At 44.1% G+C, this 24,492-nt stretch overlaps 1 protein-coding gene across 1 annotated transcript in view; it reads left to right on the top strand.

Annotated features, from left to right (window-relative positions):
• Positions 1 to 6,793: 6,793 nt before the first annotated feature.
• LRGUK (leucine rich repeats and guanylate kinase domain containing) overlaps positions 6,794 to 24,492 on the top strand; it is a 107,373-nt gene continuing 89,674 nt past the window's right edge. The window contains exons 1-5 of the mRNA XM_077770720.1: positions 6,794 to 7,084; positions 14,142 to 14,249; positions 16,551 to 16,632; positions 20,222 to 20,322; positions 23,892 to 23,973. Coding sequence (XP_077626846.1) covers positions 6,794 to 7,084; positions 14,142 to 14,249; positions 16,551 to 16,632; positions 20,222 to 20,322; positions 23,892 to 23,973 — 664 coding nt within the window. The remainder of the gene's footprint in view (positions 7,085 to 14,141; positions 14,250 to 16,550; positions 16,633 to 20,221; positions 20,323 to 23,891; positions 23,974 to 24,492) is intronic.

Raw genomic sequence — 24,492 nt, 5'->3', positions numbered from 1 at the left:
CATGGTACATCAGAGACCAACTGGGCCTTCCTATTTCTCTCTTAGGAAAGCATGTCTGTGTGTAATGGACTTTGTGTAAAAGCAAGGATTTTACAGTTTCTGCCTCCTCCCCGTGGCTGTCAGAATCTCTTATGAGGCCCATCTCTTCTCGCCTTTTTCTTTACTCTCATCTGCTAGATTCTAAGATATTTTGACACACAAGGGAATTTCTTCTGCTGCTTCACGCACACCCCTCTTCTTCCAAGAAGGCCGTGCCCTCCCTTCTTCCCAACTTTCTGTGAACAGGTTTTATTCTATATCGATTCCTTCTCAGAGCCTCTTCCTGAAACACATCCAGGCCCGCCTCCTTGCCTCAGTTTATGCCACTTCCCATTAGTGGACTCTCCACTCCTCCTCCTTTGTGTGTCTCTTTTCTCCTTAAAGGCTTTGTTCACCTCGTACCTCATCCATGAAGTTTCTGAGCATCCCTATTTGGGGGACACAGACTTATCTCAACTGACAACTCCCGAGGACTGGCGGCCTGCTTTATCTGCCACGAGGAATGAGTCCTGTCTGCCAAGAATGGCAAAGGGAAGGCGTGGTCTGTACCCGCCTCCAAATCCCCCCTCCCTGGGGGCCCGGAAACACTAACGCCAGGTCGGTCAGGTGGGACATACCTTCTCTTGTGTACTTTTAATTCATTTTCTAAATCTCCACATCCTGCTGCCCATAATGCAAATCTCTTGAATAAGGAGATCCCGATGCATCCCAGTGCCTGAAACAGGACCCTCATACATGGGTTGTAGGCTCAGTTATCGGTTACCTGAGTGTTTCCTGTGCTTTCCATTAACCCCTTCATGATTTGCCCTTTCACAAAGCACACTGTTTCAAGCTGGTTCTTTTTCTTTTTTAAAAATTTTTAATGTTTTTTATTTATTTTTGAGAGAGAGAGCGTGAGCAGGGGAGGGTCAGAGAGAGAGGGAGATACAGAATCCAAAGACAGGCTCCAGGCTCTGAGCTAGCTGTCAGCACAGAGCCCGATGCGGGGCTCAAACCCACGAACCGTAAGACCATGACCTGAGCTGAAGTCAGATGTTTAACCAACAAAGCCACCCAGGCGCCCCTGTTTTAAGCTGGTTCTTAACTGGATGAAGTACATTGCAGTGTTTGCAGTGTGTGGCTTATGCTGGGGTTTCTTGCACCGTTCATTCACCTGTCTCCTGTTTGCTCTGCCTTCTGTTTTATTATTCAGTGCCATTGAGATGCTTTGGTTATTAAACCACATGTCTCTCAAACTCTATTTCCTTTCTGCCACCTTCTGAGACGATTTCTTCCTGAATCCCTTCTGGTCTTCTTTGATCTTCTTTTGAATGTCCTAGTCTAACATCCTCCAGTCCTCGTATCTTCTTCCAAAGGATTTCATACAGTCCCATCTGGTTGTCACTTGAACACTTTAATCATTTTGATCTTAGGTGGTTGTAACTGCCCCGATGAGATCCACAGTTCTGTCTGCAAAGGTAATCCGAGCTAGAAATTCTCAGTAACCCTTGTCCAGCCCCCTGTTCAGATTTTATTCATGACCTGATACTTGCAATTCCTTTTCAAACAATTTTTCATTGGCTTGATTTTTCTTTTTTTATTTTCTTTTTTAAAATTTTTTAAATTTATTTCTAGGAGAGAGAGAGAGAGCGTGAGCAGGGGAGGGTCAGAGAGAGAGGGAGTCACAGACCGAAACAGGCTCCAGGCTCTGAGCTGGCAGTCAGCACAGAGCCCGACGCGGGGCCCGAACCCACGAACCGCGAGATCATGACCTAAGCGAAAGTCGGACGCCTAACCGACTAAGCCACCCAGGTGCCCCATTGGCTTGATTTTTCTGCCCTTGCCTGTGAGCTTTTGAGATGATCTCTTCCCAGACTGCAATTTTTACCTTTGATCTCAACACCAGTATTTGATACAGAGTACCTCTTAGTGAGGCACCCTCGGAAATCCCTTTGATATTTACTTAGAACAAATATTAAGTGGCTTAGTCAAGTCCTACCTGGACTTTATCAGGCTCTACCGGCCTAATTAATTACTACCATCATAATCTGGATGCCACTGATTTCTGCAAAGACAACAAATGAAGCCCCTCATTTGTTGTACTGTCTCCCCTCAACTTTTTAAATAATCATTATGAGGTGCAAAGTGCCTGTCATAACATTTTGAAGGATCCTTCCTCACCATATTGTGTCAAGGCCTCATGGCTTCTGTTTTTTCCCTCTTTAGGCCTTATGGCAATTGAAATTAAATGATTATTTATATAAGTATTTGTTTAATGTCTATAGTCCCACTAGGCTGTTAATAGATACTGAACTTCCTTATGAAGAATCGTCTCTTCTTAGAAAGGGATAAGAAAACATAAACGGGTATGATGTTAATGAATTAAATGATCTCAACTTCAAGGTCTCTCCCCTGTCTCATTCAGTCTGAGCTGCTAGAACAGAGTACCATAGACTGGGTGATTTATAGGCAACAGAAATGTACTTCTCCCAGTTTCTGAAGACTGGAAGTGCCTAACAGGAAACATTTATTGATGTTTTATACTCCCTCTCCTCTCCTCTTCTCCCTCTGCCTAATTCTGTCTTCTCTATCTGGTAACATAACTTTCAAAGAGATAATGCCTTCTATCTTGATTTCCACGGTGCCACCTGCAGGTTCTGGTGAAGACCTTCCAGCTCGCAGACTGTCACCTTCCCCTTGTGCCCTCAGATGGTAGAAAGAGGGAGCTAGCTCTCTGGCCTCCTGTAACCCCATTCATGAGAATTCTACTTTTATGACCTAATCACCTCTGAGACCCCACACCTCCTTATACCATCACAGTGGAGATTAGATTTCAACATACGAATTTGGGTGGGGTAAGGTGGACACAAAAATTCAATCCATAACACCCCCCACAAGGTTTTACTAAGGCAGTTGAGTGGAAGTGCAGTGTTTTGATTAAGGATGTGGGCTGGGAAACCAGACCCTCTTCATTGGAGTCCTAGATTGGCCACTGTGTGACCAAGTAGGTTGAGTGGGTTATGCCTCTCTATGCCTATATTACTCATCTATAATATGGGGATAATATTAATCTCTACTTTGTAGGGTCCTTATGGGGATTTAATGAGTTAATATATATAAAGAACTTATAAGGGCTCCTGGCACATAGCAAATACTCATAAACATTCTTTGTGCTTATGTTTCCATGGTTATTGCTGTATCAATGGTGCCTTCTATGGCTTATCCTCCCATTTCCTGATATTCTGTAAAAATTTAAGTATTCCATAAAAACCACCATGAGTTCAAGGTGCTGCCATCTCAAATTCCCGAGAAGCATTGTCCAACCTGTTTTTCCTTACGTAAAATTGGGGAGAAGGTGTAGGTACGTGAAGGGGATAGAGGCACACATTCCTTCTTTGTCTGAGATCTATACTCCTGGGAATGTACTCTCTCCAAATACAGGAAAGAGAGGGTTTGTCCCTGCCTTTCCATTGTCGATTACATTATTAGCATGCTGGCCCCAGACTNAAAATTGGGGAGAAGGTGTAGGTACGTGAAGGGGATAGAGGCACACATTCCTTCTTTGTCTGAGATCTATACTCCTGGGAATGTACTCTCTCCAAATAAAGGAAAGAGAGGGTTTGTCCCTGCCTTTCCTTTCCATTGTCGATTACATTATTAGCGTGCTGGCCCCAGACGGTTCCACACAGAAAAGTTAAGAGTAAGGGTAAATGATATTGCTGGGGCAAAACTACCTAGTAGCTAAACTAATTAGCACCTTCTTTCAAACTACAGCTCTTGACCCCTTGGATTCTCCCCTCCCTGTAGCCTATTCTGTATGTTCTCAAGAGAGGTGCTGCTCAGCACCACGGTGATAGTACACCACTTTCTCCTTCCTCTCGTCCACAGCGGAAAGGATCCTGGGCTATCACAGAAGACTTTCCTTTCCTGGATTATCATATCCCATTTCCTGCCCAGCCCACTCTACTTCCCTGGTCCCCGAACCCTGGGTCATCCTGCCTGCCCCCAACACACACACACACATGTCCGCACACACTAAAATTTTCAGTATCTCACCAAGGCCAGGGGCTCTGTGCCTCACAATTACTTCCTGAGAAACTAATTCGTACTTGTGGAGAGGACAGCATACTAAGGGTCAAGATCAGAGGCTTTGGGTCCAGTAAGACCTGAGCTGGAACTTTGGTGTGGACACAAACCATGAGACAGTGCAATCTGCCCAGTGTTTTGGAGCATCATTCTTCCCCTTGGAAAATGGGGGTATCCATTCCCATTTCAGAAAGCAATTGGAATAATACACTGAGATATGTATAGCATGTAGCATAGGCCTCCTTTACCGTAAGCATTGCATAAAAGGAAGCAATACTGATGTTTTATACCAGTAAGAGCTTAGACAAAATACTCCCCTCTCCTCATCTCTTCTCCCTCTGCCTAATTCTGTCTTCTCTACCTGGTAACATAACGTGTATAGAGATAATGCCTTCTCTTTTGATGCCCAGAATCCCCAAGTAGGGATTCCTTTCATACAATTCCAGTCTAGGGAGCATTTTGGTGAATGACCAAGAGCAAAGGTTGAGCAATGAGAGGGCCAAACTTTTAGCTCCTGCTCAGCTGCCAAAAACTCAGGTGATTTGGTTGGGGCAATTTTTTGTCCCTGGTGGACCATCAAGTCCTTCTTCTATAAAAGGGAAAATTCAATAAGATAAGCTTTTAAGTTATTTTGCTTCTGACATGCTGTGATTCTATATGAAAGGGTCATTCGAGTGAATTCTTTTATTTATCCTTAAAACCATTAACTGATGCATGTTTTTCCTTCCAAGACCTCTCATGTCCCTTTATCAAAACTCACATTATCCACCTGCACAAATGGTAGTCGAACATTCTGGGTTTGGATTCCAGCACCGCCACTAGAATTTGGGCCAGTTACTTAACTTCTCTGGGCCTCGGTTACCTCATCTGTCAAATGGGGGTAGACACAGGGTAAATATGAAGGTGAAAAGAAAGCACAAAGTAATACCTAACTGCAAAGGTATAGTCTTATCTCCTGCAGGACACTAACCAGTTCTGTTGTTGTTGTTTTGGTGTTTGTTTTTTTCCTTTAACTCAGTGAACTGAGTTGAAATAACTCAGTATAAATATGAAATAAATCATATTTCAGAATGCCTTTCTTTGTGGACTCTGAACATCCTGTTACCATCATACTGGTTACTTGAGGAGTTGAACAAAATCTTTCCCACGTTTCATTCACTTTTTGTACGAGAATCAAGTTTCTTTTTGAAAATTATTCTTTGACAGGTCCTAACTCTGCCTTAAGGCACTGTCCTCAGTAGATTAACATTGGCGAACCTTGCTTTGCTAGAAATGCTGATTAAGTCATTTGAAGAAACCAAAACCACATTGGGTTTCCATTTTTGTACTTTCTGCCCCCTCCTTCCCTATGTCGGTTATCTAGAGCCAGGTCCTGCAGGGGTGACAGTGAAGAAAAATCCCTTCGAGGTGTCTCTACTGGAAAAAGAAATAAGCAAGCAGCAAGATGAGCCAAGCAAAAAGAGATACTTTCATTGTGGCCTTTACATTTATGACTAGCAAGATAATGAAGGAAGGTAATTCTGAAAGCTTTATGTCAGTTTTAACGGTCCCTCAAGCACTGAGAAAGATAATAGTCAATGGATGGTGTCCATAAGGATTTTTTTCCTCCTTCTCCCCTGACAACCATTGACAGGATCATTTTGTATTTGCAACTGCTTTCACTGAAGCATGGAGAAAAGGGCCCTGTAAGGCCAGGAAGATGAGGGCGACTTCCCTGCAAGGATTTCTATTGTCACCGCTACGGCAATAATAGTTACTATAATTTTCATTCTGCTTTTCCGTAGAGTGTCTACTTTGTGGAGCTCACGGCTATGGGATTTGGGTCACATAAAATCACACTAGCATAAAATCATGCTTTGTAATCTTGCAAGAGTATTTTATGAAACTGCACAGAGAACCTATGCAACAAGATAAAAATAATTACCAATGCAGGTCACTTGACTAATACAATTATTTATGGGATGCTAATAGCTTTTCAGAAGCTTTCAGATACAGTGTCAATTTGACAATCTTTTTTTTTTTTTTCCTTCTCTTTGGTTTGTTAGACCATAGCCCGTGTTTCTCCCCAAGGACATGGCTTATCATCTCGGGGAAGGGTTGGGGTTGGGGAGTAAATTAATTGCAAATCAGCTCTCAGTCCTCATCTGGTAGCTTCTTTTTATTACCCGCAATTAAATGAGAAGGACAGGAACCATGTCTTCTATTTCATTTATCCCCGACCTCGTCTCCTAACACCGCGGTCCGTGGTCCGTATAGAGTAAACTTTCAGTGTTAATTAGCTTTCCAACAGACAGCATTAGGCTAACACTTTCAAAGTACCACTCTGCGGGGAAAGCCTTTGTGAATGAGCCAGGTGCAGGCTCACAGGTGACCTCAGGGTGGGATGAAAAGCCTCTAAGAGGGGCCTCCAGGTCAGGAGGAAACACCTGGACACAAAGAAAAGGGGTGCGGAGGAAAAAGGTGAAAATGAGAAACACAAGCAAAAAGAAGCAAGGCCAGCGACTGAACGAACGAGAGAGAGCAAACAAAACAAAAAGCAGAGAAGACTCAGACTTAAGGAAAACCTCAAGCTACAGGGGCGGCGCAGACATTAACCGAGGACCCGCGGAGGGGCGGAGCCTACGGCCCAGAATCCCTTGCGGCTCATCCTCCCCCGGCGTCAGTCTCCTAGGCAACCCCGGTAAACAAGATGGCGGCCGCCGGGAGCGATCCCCAGTGGCCGAAGCCTTCGTCTCTCGAGGCCAGTTCACGACATGGAGCCCAGTCGATACAGTTGCGCTCAGAAAAAGAGCGTCCGTCTCGCTGCTCTTTATTCCCCATGGGGCAGAAGCGAAAAGGCACTTTCCACAAAGCCTCCTCCTACCTGCTCCAGCAGCTCATTCACCGCTCTGTGGAGTCGGACGCGGACGGGGAGGACTTCGAGGCCGAGGCCGAAGTGGAATCCGAGGAGTCCTCCGAGTCCGAGATGCTGAATCTGGAGGTGTGCCTTCCCCCCTCCCCGCATCCCCTCGCTCCCTTCTCCAGGCGTCCGGCCCGGCTACTTGGGCGGACCCTTCATCCTCCTTCCTCGAGCAAACAAAAAAAAAAATTACTCTGTTGATGTAATCTGATAAGTGCTAACTCAAAGACTAAGTGACTTAGAAGTTTAATGTATTACTTCTGCCAGAGGTATATAATGCATTATACAAGCAACACACGCACCCCAGAGAAGGACCCTGAGAATGTTCAAGCAGCCCGCTCACTGTGGTAGTATTTTCAGAGGTGGAGAACGTTTCTTAAATTCCCATCTGTATTGCCTGACGTGTGGCTTTGCTTCACATTCTATAAATTCTCTCTTTTCTACAATACCTCTTCTAAACATCCCCCAACTCCACTTCTTTCCTACATTCATCATCATCCTCTTCCTTTCTTACCCCATGGCCTGGTTTTAAGGATTTTGGGAGGGGCGGGGGGGGTCCCCCTTCTCCCTTTTATCACTCCCTTCCCTCGGTCTCTAATATATTGTTTGCTTTCCTTCAAAGACATAAATTGATTGCCTTGCTTTGAATAAATGATTGGGTTTTCCTCTTTGTCTTGGCTGTAGGGAGACTCAGAATCAATATTTTTCTCAATGTTAATAGTTTTGGGTTGTTTTTTTTTTAGGTTTCTCCTCTCCCCTTTCCTCTTCCTTCATAGTATAAACTGCTTCAAATTCTTTTTTGAAGTAGATAGAATACAGAGAAATAGAATGTTTCCAGTGTCCCCTGTGACATTAATGTGACATTCTGGCTTCACTGCTTCTCATCTTTGCCCATTTTCTTAGCTCTCCTCCTCGAGGCCAAGCGTGTATTTCTTGGTTATTTATGCCTGTTCTCTTTCACCAGTTCCTTTCCTCACTTGTCCTGTTTCTTCCTATTCACCCCTCTGTAACTTGCACTGTCCCGTGTTATTCCAGTCCTATCATTAACCACCTGTATTATTTTCCTACTTAGGTTCCCTTCTTTTGTAATGTCCTTTTGCCCACTTTCAATATTTGGCTCATTTCTCCACCCTTATCTCCCATTTGGACTTGGCTCTTCTACCTCCATCTATATGAGCTCGTTCTTAAAGTGGGCAATAGAAAATTATTACTTGTTTTATTCATCCTTTGGTGATGCACTTTGCTACCCTTCCCAGCGTCTATTGCAAAACTGTAACAATGTTTTTACAACTTTGAGATGTTTGTATGGTTGCTACCAGCTTCTCCCCCAAAGGAATTCACAGGCGAATCACCAGTTTACTTTATTATTCTAATTAACGCATGCTCTTGGGCTGTGGGGTTCATTAGTGGCGGTGCTAATCTGTCTTCAGTATGCCATTAACAAACCATAGCGGCGGGGGTTTGGGGGAATGACTTGAACTGGTTATTCCTGGCTTGTAGGCAGGCTGTGTGTGGAAAAGTTTATTATTTCCTCCACTTACATTCTAAGTATTAATATTTATTTTGTGTTCCTACCTCCTATTTTAGCATTTTATGGCATCTAATAAGTTTTAATATGCTGAATAAACTGAAAACTTTTAAAGGGAAAGATTGAGACTTTCATGGTCAGAGATTCATGGCCATCTCCTAGCCTGGTTAAGGTTTATAATGCTATGATGGCCGTAATGGTTCTTGAGTGCCTATCCTGTGATTAGTCTCCAGAGCCCTAGTGAACTTGAGGAGGTAAGAAGGTAGCACAGACAGGCTGTTCAGAGTACTGCCTTTGCAGTCAGCCTTCGGTTAGTTCTGAGATTTTGAGCAAGTTGTTTCACCTCTATGTCTCATCTGTAATCTGGGAATTCTAATAATACCTTCCTCACAGGAGATGTGAGAAGTGAACAAGAATCTATGTGTGTACTACTTAAAAATATATGATTTTTACTGTTACTGAAACAAGTAATAATGCTCAGGTTTTTTATCTGCTAACTGTAGCTCATCAAGTGTTTAATTTAGCTGACTTCGAACACACCTTCACTGAATGATTGCTATGTGGGAAGCACACTCTGACTATATCGGGTCGAAGCGTGCAGGCCCACGACAGGTGTCTGACACATGGAAATTACTCTGCTAGTAACTGAACGTGGGTAATGATACCTACTCGTGGGGCAGTTATAAACAGTAAATTGAATAAGAAAGGCTGTTAAAGCTCTTGATATAGTGTCTGAAGAAGAGTAGGCTCCTAAAAATTAGAGAGGTAATGCATAATAGCAATAGTAAAGACAGAAGAAGAGGAGAACGTAATTGAGGACATCCGTGGGCCCTACTCTCAAGGTCAGATGGGAATATGAGTAGATCACATCTTCAGCATCTCAAGCATTATACACAGAGGTGTGTACAGATGACAACTGGTTGGCAGGGATCATGGAAGACTTCGAGGGGAGCAGACCCTTGGTGGGCGGGGGCTGTGTGGGCAGGGACATGGCAGCTGCTCCTACTGATGACTTACAGGCGAGAACAGCTGAGGTGGGTGGGGGGGTCAGATTGCAGAGGGTTTTGTGCTGTTTTGCAGACTGAGGACTTGGGTCTCTGAGCAGTGAGGAACTGCCCAGATTACATTAGATTAGACTGGATTGGATTGGATTGGATTGGATTGGATTGGATTGGATTAGAAGTGCCCTGATGGTAAGACTGGAGACAGGGAGATCAATGAGAAGACTCTAGCAATGTCTATGGAGGAGAAACAAGAGTCAAGGGAGTGGGGGTGGGGATGGAAGGGGAGCAAAGATGAAGACATTTAAAATATTTAAGTTATTAATTAAACATTGGAAGTCTAGGATGACTGCTAGGTCTGTGGCATGGTCTGGGGGTGTATTAAGACCATTAGCCACAATAGGAAATGGGGACAGGTGTGCATGAAAGAGTCAGTTATATGAATCACATGAGACTTGAAATCAGGGAAGGGGGCCTGAGGGTAGGAGACCTGAGATACTCAGCACTGGGGACTGTAAGGCCATCTGGGAAGAGGAGATGAGGGCCAAGGGAAGACCCCAGGGGGTACAGGTATTTAAGGGGCCAGCAGATGAAGAGGAAATCAGGGAAGGAAACTGGAAAGGAATAGAGAAGGAGAAGAAGAAGGAACTGTGTGATGGGAAATCACGGCAAGGAAGAGTCATAAGACCATGGAAATGAGTTGTACTGTCCATAGGTTAGGTGGGAAGAGGCCTAAAGAGTGCTCATTGGCTTTGCCCATTTGAGAGCAGTTGGAGATCTTGGCCCGTGTGGTTTCGTGATGTGGTGAAGGCAGAAGCCTAACTGAAGGAAGTTGAAGAGTGACAGGGAGGGCAACAAAGGATAAAAAAGCGACTCTGCTCTAGCTTGGTTATTTAGGGAAACTAGCTAAAGCAGCGTGTTAGATTGAAGAGACTTGCATGCAGACTTGTACAGCTGGAGAAGTGACTGGCCCCAGGCCCAGGCAAGTGTATGGTCCTTGAGCAAGGTCCCTGAGGAAACAGGAGGCAGGGGCCCTGAGTGTGGACAAGAAAGCAGTCTGCCTCCGACACCTCCGTGAACGGCCCTGGAGCAAGTGCAGAACGCCCAGGGGGGTGATGTCCGACCACTTCTGCTTTGCCTTGGAAGCAGAGGAGTAGCGCCCCTGCCGAGAGCAAGGACTAAGGAGTAGAGGCACCCGATGGCTGTGGGAGTGGATGAAGACCCGGTAGCCAAGGTGGGAGCCAGAAGGCAGCTGAGACAGAGCGAGGGGGGCTGGAACAGCACCAGGCCCAGCTCAAAGTTGACTCTGCAGTGGTACCAGCATGCATGGTTGTGAGGCCTCTCCCAGCTCACTCAGTAGCTCAACAGCAGGAGAGGTTTATTAACTCATTCAGCTGTGTTTGAGTGCCTGTCAGGTCCCAGGAACCGTATTCCCCCTACTTTATGCTTCAGCTGTTTTGAGCTCCTTGTGGTTTCACCAGTGAGCCGTGCTCGCCTTTGCCTTTGGAATTTCGTACATGTTGCCCCTTTTCCGTTCCCAGTCTCCCTTCCTGCCCTTTCTTCCCCTTTGCCAGAATAACTCAGTTACTTGGGTAACTTCATTGCTTTCTCCCCGAGCAAGCCTTTGCTAACCTCCTAATCCCCACTAGAACTGACATAAAATGGATGCTCTACTTAAAGCACCTTGCTTACTTGTATTGTAATATTTATCAAACGACTGAAATTGCTTGTGTACTTGCCTGGCTCCCAGATTGAATTGTAAATCCCTTAAGGATAGGCGCCATGTCTTATTCATAATTCTCTCCACTGAGCCCAGCATCCTGGCTGGCATGTGCCTGGCATGCTATAAAGATTTTTATCCTGAACGAATGATGAGCATGACTCAATCCCGCCTCAGCGCAGTAGTTGATTGTGAACTTGATTCAGGCTTGGGTGTGTACACGGTAGTTACAGTCAAGGGACGAGCAGTCAGAGACTTGAGGGTAGAGAGACACTGAAATTGGCCATGGTGTACCAAGTAGAGAAGGGAGGAGGAGGGGTCAGATAGTCTCTGAGAAAGGGGTAGAGAAGGGAGGAGGCGGGGACAGGTAGACTCTGAGAAAGGGAAAGCGGAGCAAACTGGAGATTTCATTCTCCTCATAGAACAAGGGCAGTGGGTGTTGGAAAGGTTGCAGGACAGGCAGTGTAGGATACCAGGGTCTGAAATTTCTAAGGTGGAACAGTTCAGCATGATGACCAGGTCCAGGGCATGGCCATGGGAGTGAGTGGCGCAAGTTGGTAGAGATCAATTTAAAGTGCCTGGAGGTGAGAAAGAAACATGTATACGTGCGTGTGTTTGGGAGTAGCAGGGGCGAATGGCCATCCTCAGCCATCCTGAAGGCATCCAAGATAAAGGTAGGGCTTGTGAAGGTCTGAAAATGACCAAACATCAGAAGGAAAGGCGTGATATTGATAAATGGCAGGAGCCTCAAAGGAGGTGTGCAGGGATTGCCGTGGGGAGGTTTGGGGAAATGCTGACAGTGTGGCCAGTCTCCGTATCGGTGGCTATGTTGAAAAACAGACATTTACCTCCTATCAGTCAGGGGTGCAGTATCTTCTCACATCCACGAAATAGAGGGAGTGGGGGAGGTAAACATAAGAGGTGTAGATGGAAAGTTTTGGAGGGAAGGTAACACCCCCACCCAGGCTTTATATAAGAAGTTGGAACTTTATTTAGAAAAGTGAGTGTCTGTTGTGATCAGCACTGGGTATTTATTGTATGCAAGCGATGAACCACCGAATTCGACTCCTGAAGCCACCATTGCACTGTATGTTAACTAACTAAAATTTAAATTTACAAAATGTTGAATTTCTAACTTCATCAATTAGTAGAAACAAATCATTTATTGGGAATACTTTTATAGTTGGAGGCAAGGCACTAAGAGCTTTATATGCACTATTTTTTTTCATTGTCTCTAAAACATTGAGAGAAGGTAATAACATTTCCTATTTATAGATGAAGAATATGGGCAAAGTCATAAATTCAAAATGGCAGATCTGGGGTTCAAACCAAGCCTGCCCAGCCCCAAAGCCTATGCACTATCTATTTGCTCCCCTGGGCTAGTAGAAAACGGTGGGGACAGGGGAGAAATTCTTTTCAGTAGCACATACCTATGTACTTGTGGCCTTAGTACCTGTGACCTGAGCAGCATTGTTGGTTCCTGAATGGGTATACAACTGGAAAGGGTGTTTTGCCAATATAGTTCACATGCCGGTCATGGTTAGTTATATTGGGGTGACTGGTGGGATTACCGGATTTTGTGTCATCATGCTGGTGTCAGTGTTAAAGTGTTGGTCATGGTAGAGTTGAAGGCAGCACAAACATAGCACTGTTCCACCTGCTGTCTCTTCTGTTTGTTTGCGGGGGTTGGAGGGAGAGGGCATGTTGAGTCACCACTGGTTCATGGCTTTTTTTTTTTAATGTTTTTTATTTATTTCTGAGAGAGAGACACACAGCATGAGCAGGGAGGGTCAGAGAGAGAGGGAGACACAGAATCTGAAGCAGGCTCAGGCTCTGAGCTAGCTGTCAGCACAGAGCCCGATACGGGGCTCGAACCCACAAACTGTGAGATCATGACCTGAGCCGAAGCCGGATGCTTAACCGACTGAGCCAACCCAGGTGCCCCTGGTTTGTGGCTTTCGACGGACCAAGGGCCAACCTTGTTATGGAAATAATTATTTCCCTTTGAGTAAATCTTGTAAATTGTATGAATCCAGCAAAACTAGCTAACATAGGAAGCAAATCAAGAACTTGTTTTTTCCAGCAAGAATACCAGATTTAGAAAAGTAATTGCCTTGGGGCTCCTGGGTGGCTCAGGTGGTTAAGCATCCAACTTTGGCTGAGGTCATGATCTCACAGCTCCTGTGTTCGAGTCCCGCATCGGGCCCTGTGCTGACAGCTCAGAGCTTGGCACCTGCTTTGGATTCTATGTCTCCTTCTCTCTCTGCCCCTCCCCTACTCATGCTCTGTCTCTGTCTCAAAAATAAACATTAAAAAAAAGTAATTGCCTTAATTTGGATGTAACCATCCTTTTAGGTATAGGCAAGCAGTCTAGTACAGCGGTTGGAATTGCCCTGGAGTCAGACAGATTCAAGTTTGTACTGTTTCTGTCATATACTACCTATGTGGTTTCAGGCAAATTAACCCCCATAAGTCCCGTATGCTGTAAAATGGAACTAAGAGTACCTACCTCAGAGTTTTCAAGAGGATTCAGTGAGTTGATCATTGAGAGCTCTTAGAGCCCGGAACAGAGAAGCACTCAGTCAGTGTAGCTATCACCACTAAGGCTGATGTGTTCATTCACTCTGAATACCTAATGCAAGTAGCCATCTGAAATTCAGTGGCAGTGAAAGCACTGGTTCGATAGGCATTTATTTAATTATATGTCATAGGTATGCGTCCTCAACACAGAATTTTCTTTAGGGCAGGTAAATTTTGGAGGGCTCAGCTCCCGAGTATGTAATAACAAAGTAAATGCTGGCTATGAGGAGGTGGATTGTTTCTTTCCTAATGGAAGTCCTTTGTCCACCTCTCTGGTGTTCACTTGTTTGTTTGTGGGTTTTTTTGCAGGAGAAATTTGATGGGGTCCTGAGAGAGGAGGTCGTGGCCAGCGCCCTTCACCAGTTGGGGCGCTCAGGCTCGGGCACTGAGCAGGTCTACCTCAATCTAACTTTATCAGTGAGTATGACAAGGGCACCCTGGGCTGGCTACATCTTGATCCTGGTTGGACCATATCTATTTTTTCTGGTACTCCTTGCTTTCGGGGTGGCCCCAGATCTCAGAGTCTTGCATTTGACGGAGACTGACAAGAAGAGTGATTTATGTAATATGGGGCATCAAAGAGCCCTGGGCAACCCAGGAATCAGGCTGTGAATTCCTTTGTTTCCATTCCCTTCAGACTATTGCTTTTATCTTAAGTAGTCTATATTATAGTAATCAATGCTTTCTTTCCAGAGTTGAATTTAACTCTGTGAAACCAATCAAAAATTCTTTAAGAATTTTTCTCTCTGATCAGTGCCAGGACTAATATTAATATCTAGATCCGAGGGAACAAAGGAGTTTGGTATTGACTTTCCACTCCCCCTCCCGAGCATATCAAGAAACAAGTAGCTTTGAGCTATAACTCACTTTCCAAAAGATACCTGTTATTAAAGGAAAAACATATTGTTATTCATCAATTTTCAAGATAGCAGTACTAACACATAATCTTGCCTTCTCTTTTATCCTAAGAGAAGCTGTAAGCACCAAGTACTCCGAGTGTTTTCAGATTCTTCCTTTTGTTTCTCTATAGTCGTAGAAAAATAATTCAACTCTTTTTGCTTCCTCATATTGTAGAGTATCCAATATTCCTTGGAGATCCACACAATAAATGCAGATATATAGGTGAAAAAAAGCACACTGGAAATTTGCTATTGTACCATAATTTGGCTAAAGTATACATAATTCACAGCAAGCAAAGCATACCCAGTCGCAATCTTGTTCTGTCTTGGATTTGAACTTGTAAACTATCCAAGAAATGTTAAGTCCTTTTCTTCTGTGTCGGTCCTGTGACCTATCCTTCGAGGACAGCTTCTTAAGGCTGTAATCTTTCGCTGTTTTCACTTTATAACATTTTATGGATGACTCAGCCCATCAGGCAATAACTTAACAGGGAACATCCTCTGCACATTGCCCTATGTTAGGCATCGGAATGGTAGATCATTCCAGCATCCATTATAGCCCCATACAAGTCCATTTCAATCAGTATTCTACTTACGTATGTAGTGCTATGACTTAAATTGATCTACAGAAAAAAAAAAAGAAAAGAAAGCAATCCTTTAAAACTTATTTCAGCTAGATAGGCTGACACTTAACTTACTTTGCCACTGACCTTACTGCATTTGAGATATTACATGTTGAATTGCTTCTTACTGAAAACACTTTCTTAGGGTTGCCTGGCTTCGTGATTTCCCCCCTTATAGGTTACACATTATTTTTAAATTTTTCTTATTATGTGCATAGCCTCTCCTACCAAAGTCATAAGTTTCTTAAGGGCACGGTCTAGGTCTTCTCCACCATTGCGCTGTATTTCCCATTGTGCCCGCCTTGTACATGGTAGGTTTTCAATACACATTTATTACACTATTCTTGCAACCTTCATTGAACTTTATCATCGTTCTATTTGAGAACTTGCTTATCATGATACTTCATTGGCTGGCTGCTTCTGATTCTGACATTGCAGCATAAACCAGTAATAAGAGTCTGTTCCAAGGGACCACATTCCCCTCCAACCCACCTTGAAGTTCTCTTGAAGCAAGATTTTGTGGAAAGAATCCCAGAGAAGGATTCCACAGACTTGGATCAGCTACTTTGATGCTAACTTGCTGTGTGATTTTAGGTCATTGACATCCTTCTCTGTCCCTCATATCCAAATTGCGAATAGTCTGCGCTCTGGATCTCAGTTTTATTTGCTCACATGAGATCACTGTGAAGGAGAAGCTTTGAATAGGAGGACCCTGGGAAAGTGTAGGTGATGTCATTAATGATCTCCTGATTTCACATGAGATCCTTTAGCATTTCATTTTAAATTCCAGGCATCTGCTTTTTCTTCTACTAGAGAAAGGCTTTGGCCTTACTGCTATTATGTGATGTGTTTGTTTTGATTCTGTTTTTTAATAATAAAACTCTGCTCTAAAGGTCTACATGACACTGCTTTAATTTAATTAATTTGCCTTTTCATGTTGTATTTGTTCTTGGTAATACCACTAATTTTCCAAGCTATGTTCTTCTTCAGAGAAATGCGTTTTTAAAAGGAATCTGTAGTCGGCTTTGAGATCTTGTTAGTAGTAGGCTTCAGATTTAGTTCTCTCACTTAATTACTATACTTTTGGAAGAAATTCTGGATTTCTTTCTGACATCTATTATTTCCAGGTGTCACGAGAAGGCTGAAGACTAACCTGTTCAAGCAACATGAAAGCGTTTTTCCTTTTATTTTCTCAGGGTTGTGATTTAATTGACATTAGCATTCTCTGCGATTATGTTCACCTACAGAAGTTGGATCTTTCAGTAAATAAAATTGAAGGTATGTAATTTTCATTCTAGTAGATTGATGGATCATTCAGTTATTTCCAAATTTGAGCTTCGCAGTGTATAATACAGTTTAATTCCACAAAACTTGGTGTCAATGCTATTGTGGCGCCATTTACATATTGATGCTCTACTTGGCCTATAAAAAAAAAAAAGTCACCATGACTGATGAGTAAAGAAAGAGGCACAGGTCAGCACACATGCAACATTACTTTACGCTATGGTTGAAATGCACTCAGTGATGTTGAAGAGTAGCCCATGAAATGTTTGCTTTGTTATTTCCTTGAATGAGATGGCTCATTACTTCTTAAATGCTTCCTGAATATTTGATGATTCTCTTGTCTTCCCCATTAGTTTATTCAATGCAGATGAATTAGTCCCCACAGCCCCATTTTCTCCCTTTAATGGATTCTTTTCTTTCTTTTGCCTTTGCGTACATTTTAATTCTGGCCAGCTACTTCTCTTCTTATCTGAGCACCAGGGATTCACACATTTGTTTTTTCCTCTCTTTTTCTGCTGTCTCTATACATGCAGTTAACACTCAACTCCGCCATTCGTAGTTCCCTGTAATGTATTTGATGTGCATCTTGCTCACATTTAATGAATTTAGCCCCATTTTCTTTGAAGCTTGATTCTTATTTCTAATTTTCTGATCTTATTTGAAGTTGAAGTGTCCAGTTTCTTTTCTTGTTACTTTGAAACTGTTTTCCTCACTGATCATCTTTCTCCTCGTTTCTTGAGCCTCTATTATGACAGTTAAATGTTGTGGATGCGGTTTCCCCTGGCAAGTGCCTGATTTCTTCCCTTCCTATAATAGCAATAATTAAAATTCAGCCTTGCTTTTCAGTGGCTAAGAAATACTCCAGCATTGTTTATTCCTCAAACTCTGTTTTTAACTTGTTACTTTTTTCTAGTTTTTTTAATCTTAAAAATAATTTTTTAAAATGTTTATTTATGAGAGAGAGGAAGACAGAGTGAAAGTTAGGGGAGGGACAGAGAGAGAGGGAGACACAGAATCCGAAGCAAGCTCCAGGCTCCGAGTTGTCAGCACAAAGCCTGATGCTGGGCTCGAACCCACAACCTGTGACATCATGACATGAGCTGAAGTCAAGACACTCAACCAACTGAGCCAGCCAGGCTCCTCTAAATCTTTATTTTTTTTAATGGAAAATTACAAACACGTGCACAAGAGACTATTGTTAATGAAGATTCAGATTCAACATTTATTGGCTTATGGCCCATCTGGTTTCACCTATACTCCCTGTCCACCTTCCCCGGGGTTATTTTAATTTTTTAAAAATGTTTTATTCATTTTGTAAATACTTTTTTTTTTTTTTTTTTTGAGAGCGAGGACCTCAAGCAGGCTCCCCACAGTCAGTGCAGTGCCTCCCCAGGGGCTCCATCCCTGTGGCGGAGATCAGGACCTGAGCCTGAGATCAAGAGTGGGTGGCTGAGCCACCCGAGTCCCTCCCCAGGGTTGTCTTAAAGCAAATCCCAGGTATCCAATCAAGGGAAAGTGTTCTCACCTTTATGGCTTGAGCTGCCCCGCCCCCCACTGCTCCCAGGTTAGTTTCATTTCCTGGATAAGGAATTGCTTCTTGCCCTGGCGGCTTCTTACCCTGGCGACTTGAGCAGGGACTACACATTTGGAATGGCGCTCTCCTCCGATCAGTCGTCTTTAAGCATTTACGGTCCATTTTCTTAGCGCATCAAGTGTAAGGCACAGTATATTAAACGTTCTGATGTAGACGAGATTTCAACTTGCATCAGAGTCACCTGGGGGCCCTGTTAAAACGCCGATGGCTGTGCCCCACCCTCCGTTTCTGAGTCTGTAGCTCTGGGGTGGGACTTGATCCTTTGCATTTCTAAATTCGTTCCCTGGGGAAGGGGATGTTTCCCCGATCCGGGACCACACTTTGAGAACCACCGTTGCAGACACAAGGAACTCCTGCCATCTGGTGGACACGAAGGTCACTGCACCAAGGGACCTGCCTGGGTCAGAAGCCCCGCAACCTAGACCATGCATTTTTTTTTCTCTGCGGGACTGATTTGAATGCTTTGGTCATCCATGAAGTGTGAGCCCCACTCGCCATTTCCTTATCTCCATCTCGGGGGTAGTTACTGCTCTGCCTCAGGACAGCTGCTGGCACTTACCTGCCCACAGAAAGATCAGCTCCAGGGAGGTATGGGGGCTGTTGGACCATTAATAGAGTTGAGGCCCCAACTGAATACTAGAGGTGGGGCTGAGCTGGGGAGGACAAATTGACAAGACTTGCGAAGTAATGACCGTTTCTCCTTAGGTTTCCTTTTCCAGGCAGCCTTCCTCGATTCACTCATTAACTTCCACCAAAGTGTTAAAGTCTCCGTGTATTGTCTGTCCTAGAAAAATTCCATAGAGACTGGCTAAAGAAGGGTGTGACTTAGTCCAGAGAAACGAAGTAGAATTTGGCTGGGATCTTGAGAAACGGACGGGCTGGGGGAGGCTTACTCATGGTGCCTGCTTCACCTGCTCCTTGGGCAGGGCCCCAGCTGCCTTCCTCTGAGGGCTCCTAATAGCTGCTTCTATGACCTAGCCTGAAAAGAGAGGGGGATGCCGTTATTATGACTGTTTTCAGGCGGAGACCGCGTCCCTGCTGAATCCTCCTCAGAGTCTTTCTCTAACAGCCTCTGCTGTGAAGGGGCGGAGAAAGGCAACACAGTGCATAGCCGTTTTTGTGTCTTATGTGTACTGGCATCAGAGCCCAGTCCTGATAACTTGGCATTCGAAGTTTCGAGGTTTGCTTGGGATAAAACACAAAACTCAAGACATGCTTCCAAACCAACCCGGAATCCAAGCAAAATAATAGCAATCACTGAAATCCCTTCACATAATTAATGAGATTTAGGATTAAGTCCAGCTACAACAAAATTGAATTTATATCAAAGAAAGTTCTCTAACTGTGGCATTTTCAGTCTTTCTGCAAAGACTTAATTCAGTCACTTAATTCAGTCACTTAATTCCCGTCCTTTCCTCCAAGGCTGGTACTTTTTTTTTTTTTTAATATTTTTATTTCTAGGAGAGAGAGAGAGAGAGAGAGACAGCGTGAGCAGGGGAGGGTCAGAGAGAGAGGGAGACACAGACTCCGAAATAGGCTTCAGGCTCTGAGCTGGCAGTCAGCACGGAGCCTGACGCGGGGCTCGAACCCATGAACCGCGAGATCATGACCTAAGGGAAAGTCGGACGCTCAACCGACTAAGCCACCCAGGCGCCCCCAAGGCTGGTACTTTTTGAGGCATTTGGCTGTTAGAAGCGCAGGAGAGAGTGAGCTGGGACATGGAAGGCGTTCCGGTCACTTGAAAACGGAGATGGGCGAGGTGGGAAGGCAGTGGGGAAGAAGGTTAAAATTAGGAGCTCATGGAGAACTTTCTACACTTGGTGTGTTTCACACATTCCTATTTTTATCCATTTCACTTGTTCTGAATAATTAAGTGCCTGCAACTAGTGTAATTAAAAAATGTTCTGATGTAACATATGCTGTTTTTAATGACTTAGTCTCATTTTTATTTTATTGGCTTATCTTTTTCTGTATTTTTTTCCCCCTCAGATTTGTCTTGTGTGAGTTGTATGCCTTACCTTCTAGAACTTAATGCTTCTCACAACAAACTGACTACATTCTTCAATTTCAAGCCACCCAAAAATCTCAAGGTAGACTTTATCAATACATTAATTACGTACGTTAACCGGTCTGCAAAGTACATTAATAAGCAAAGCAGGACTAAAGTAGGGCGAGAGCATAAGATGTGGGAGTAAACGGTATAAATGCCTGCAATGAAATAAGAAGGGATGTATGTATCACTTATTTATGAAAAAGGGAGATGGTCCATCCGCAGATAATCTCTTTAGGAAGCTTTGCTAAGACCTAGTGTGCAGACCAAAGAATGAACTTCCTGTCTCTCTCCCACGTTTAAATACTGGTTATTATTTGTGTACTTTTAGCACAGTATAAAATTTTATGCCTGGGAAATCTGAAAATTTCCTTGGGAGCTCAGATTTTTGCCTCCTTATTTATCCAGCCTTTTGGAGCAATGCTTTCAGATCTGCCCTCATCGCTGAGGTTGCTTCTGCCTTTGACACAGAACCGAACCCCGTGAGCTGCTTCCTCTGCTGCGTCTGGTGTGTGCACGTGCGCATGGATCACCTGGGGTTCCTGTGAAACTAGGGGTTCCGAGCCAGGGGAGTGAAGTCAGGCCTGAGACTGGGGTGTGTAACAGCCTCCTCAGGTCCCACCGCTGCTGCTGGTCCGTGGGCCACACGTGACAGAGGGGTCATAGATTAGTGGTTCCCAGACTTTTCTGCTCATTGCAGTCACATGGAGACTTCTCAGAACTAATGCCTGGATCTCAAGGCCAGAGAGTCTGATTCAAGAGGTCCAAGGCAAGGCCCAGGCATGGAATTTTTTAAAATTATTAACTATCACCAATTTTATTTTGTTATTTTTTAAAAGATTTTTTTCGGGGGTGGTGCCTGGATGGCTCAGTTGGTTCAGCGTCCGACTTTGGCTCAGGTCATGATCTTGTGGTTTGTGAGCTGGAGCCCTGGCTCGGGCTCTGTGCTGACAGCTCAGAGCCTGGAGCCTGCTTCTGATTCTGTGTCTCCCTCTCTCTCTGCCCCTCCCTCTCTCTCTGCCCCTCCCTCACTTACACTCTGTCTCTCTCAAAATAAATAAATTTTATTATAATTAATGTTTATGTAATTTTGAGAGAGAGAGAGAATGAGCAGGGGAGGGCAGAGCGAGAACCCCAAGCAGGCTCCATGCTCAGCTCTAAGCTCAACGTGGGTCTCAGCTCAGGGCTCTATCTCAAGGTCTGAGTTCAAATCAGGAGTCAGATGCTTAACTGAGTGACCCACCCAGGTGCCCCCAGGCGTGGAATTTGTAAAACAACCCCAGGTGTCTCTAATGTGTGTGACATATTTGGGAACCATTGATACAAGCTTGGGATTAATCATCTAGTAGACTAAAATATTTCATTAAGTAGTTTAAGGAATGGATATCAGTTACTGCCTTTTATTACCCATTTTATTTTGTTTACCAACAAATTGCCTTAGCTCCTAAGTGTTCTGATGGAGCTTGCACAAATGTGAAAATCTGTGTGAAATCAACACCTCATATTGCCAGTGAGATGCTTTTCTTAATTTTTCTTCTGTTCACTCCATTTTTATCAGTAGTATTTCCCCCCTTCGAAATGGCAGTTATTGCCACAGTGACATTCCTTCGTCCAAATAAGCCACCTGAGGTACCTGTTTGTACCCAGTGTGAGGCCACATGGTGTCTTTCCCCCTCCTTTGCTGTCCCCATTCGGCTTTGTCCTGAGCCTCAGGCAACTTAGTCATGGCAAACACGTGACCCCCAGCCCTGAGAAAAACTTCCTTGGAAGTGCTTCCTTCCACACCCTTACCTCCTCCTCCCCCCAGGAGGCTTCACAAATGAACAAAAGTATCTCAGATACCCTATCCTTTAAGGTTCTGAGCTCCCTGAGAGTTATGAGCCAAATTATTGGGAACTTTTGAGAAGGGCCAGCAAATTGCCAGACTGCCCTGGTGAGGTATGTCTGCTCCACGCGAGCTCCGCGTGAGCCTGGGGACCATGACCAAGGCCCTTCCTGTGGTTCAGTACATTACCTTATTTAATTCTCCCAGTAAAGCTGTGAGGCAGCTGGGATGGTCCCATTCCACAGGTGAGGACTCTAAAGTATAAAAAGGTCAAATGACTTAGGTCATCTCTGCTGGGAGGCGGCAAGGTGGGCGAGAACCCCATGCCTGTGACCCGAAGTCTGTGCTTTCCCAGTAAGTCAGGCCTGTGTACAACATGCCACCCTCTTGATAAGCTCTGCTTCCTTTTCACTTTATTATCTGTGAGCCTTGTGCAGCCAACCAAGAAGGCATAGGAGAGCAGAGGCTCGTTCTCAAACACTTTGTTTTTCCCAGAATGCTTCTGCAATTAGCCCGGACATGAGGTTCATTTGATGCATGGGACTTTGGGCAAGGCCTCAGGTCCGGTGGAGCTCCCGGGGCGAGTCTGCCATCTCAGGACCCTCGAAGCCCTCTCAGCCCCGCTGGTATCCTAGACACATAGAGGGCACGGTATTGGCGTGTGGCCCCCGCAGGGGTAGAGTTAGAGGCGAGCAGGCACAGCTGTGGCATGAGAAGAACGGTGTGCATGGAGAGTGTTCATTATAGAAAGCCTAGGTCAGTACGTTTCTTTCTAGTCCCTCATGACTAGATACAGGACAGAAGTGAATACGGAACGCCATCCCGTCATGCCACACGTGCGTGCGGCCACCGTCTGCATTTGCCCTAGTTGCGATTTGTGTGTGCGTAAAATGTTGTGTTCCCATTGTTTGGTTTGTTCCATACTGAGAGTATTTTGTTTGCGCGTTACTATTCCTTCAGGCGGTCCGCATGTTTGTGTTTTACTATGTGCTCCTGTTGCCATAGTGTCTGTAATGGGCTTGATCCGTTTTCTTCTCTTGCGCTTTGTGTTTCCAACATGTTCTTTTAGTATTCAGTATGGAAAAGTTTTAATATTTAAAGTATTTCGTATCTAACGCATGGATAAGGTAATCTTGGTACATGATTGGGGGGGAGATCACAGTTTTAAAAGTTTTATTTTTTAATCACTTTTGTTCATCTTTTGCTAGTGGGTGAGAAAGTCCTTGCATGTGTCCTTCGGTCTCTTTTTGAATGGGAACAACTGATGTTGCCTATTGCTTTCCTGAAATAGTCGGTTTTGAGAAAGTGTGTTAAGTGGATGAGATGTAGCCCCAAGGGATGAATAGGAAAGATTTTTCTGGCACTTGGGGGTGATGTGGGAGAACTCACTGAGAAGAAAAGGTGCGGGAATGATAAGAATGTGAGCTCCGTGAGCGCGGTTCCTGGGCAGGAGGCAAAATGAAGGACATGGTGGTAAGAGTGAAACTGAGGGGAATCTTCAAAAGAGACTAAGAAGGTTTGAAGTAACAGCTGGGAAGGGAAAGAGGAACGGCAGGAATCGAACACGTTTGGGTTGTTGTGGTGTCTCCCACAGGGAGGGCCCCCCTTGCCCCCGGCACCCCTCAGTAAGGATCCAGTAAGGAAATAGCTGCGTCAGCCTTGGCATATTTTCCGTACTAAACTCTTAATTGCACATCCAGAAAGGTTATTTTTCTTGTGCAAGGAATTATTGTGGTTAAGCGAACCAAAAATAAATTTTGACAGATTGTTCTTTTTCTCATCAGAAGGTGGATTTTTCCTGCAACCAAATTTCTGAAATGCGTGATTTGTCGGCTTACCAGGCTCTCACTAAACTAATTTTGGACAGTATCCTTTGAATGGGTAAAGCGGAAATTCAGGGGTCATAGGGTCCTTGATAAATGTGTACTTAGATGACATAGAGTGGTAGCAGATAAGAAATTTGCTAGAGATGGTGACTCATCTGAGTGATTAAGAATTGATAGTCACGAAATGAAGAAAGATAGTGTATTTACCAAGGAGTAAGATTTTAAGTCAGGCTTGCCAAGAGCATCTTATACCCAAAACGCTAAGTAAGATAGTCATTCTTCTGATAAACATAGGTTAATTTTTATTTCTAGAACCAGATAAGAAGTTCTGTTTTTTTTTCTTAATGTTTATTTATTCTTGAGAGAGAGAAAGAGAGAGGGAAAGAGAGAGAGAGGGAAAGAGTATGTGANATAGGTTAATTTTTATTTCTAGAACCAGATAAGAAGTTCTGTTTTTTTTTTCTTAATGTTTATTTATTCTTGAGAGAGAGAAAGAGAGAGAGAGGGAAAGAGTATGTGAGAGAGGGGCAGAGAGAGAAGGAGACATAGAATCCAGAGC

The sequence above is a fragment of the Crocuta crocuta genome, unplaced genomic scaffold, assembly GCF_008692635.1.
Source record: "Crocuta crocuta isolate KB4526 unplaced genomic scaffold, BGI_CrCroc_1.0 scaffold266, whole genome shotgun sequence".
NCBI classification, from domain to species: domain Eukaryota; kingdom Metazoa; phylum Chordata; class Mammalia; order Carnivora; family Hyaenidae; genus Crocuta; species Crocuta crocuta.
The sequence above is the reverse complement of the archived record's forward strand: the minus strand, read 5'-3'. Positions and strand labels throughout refer to the sequence as shown.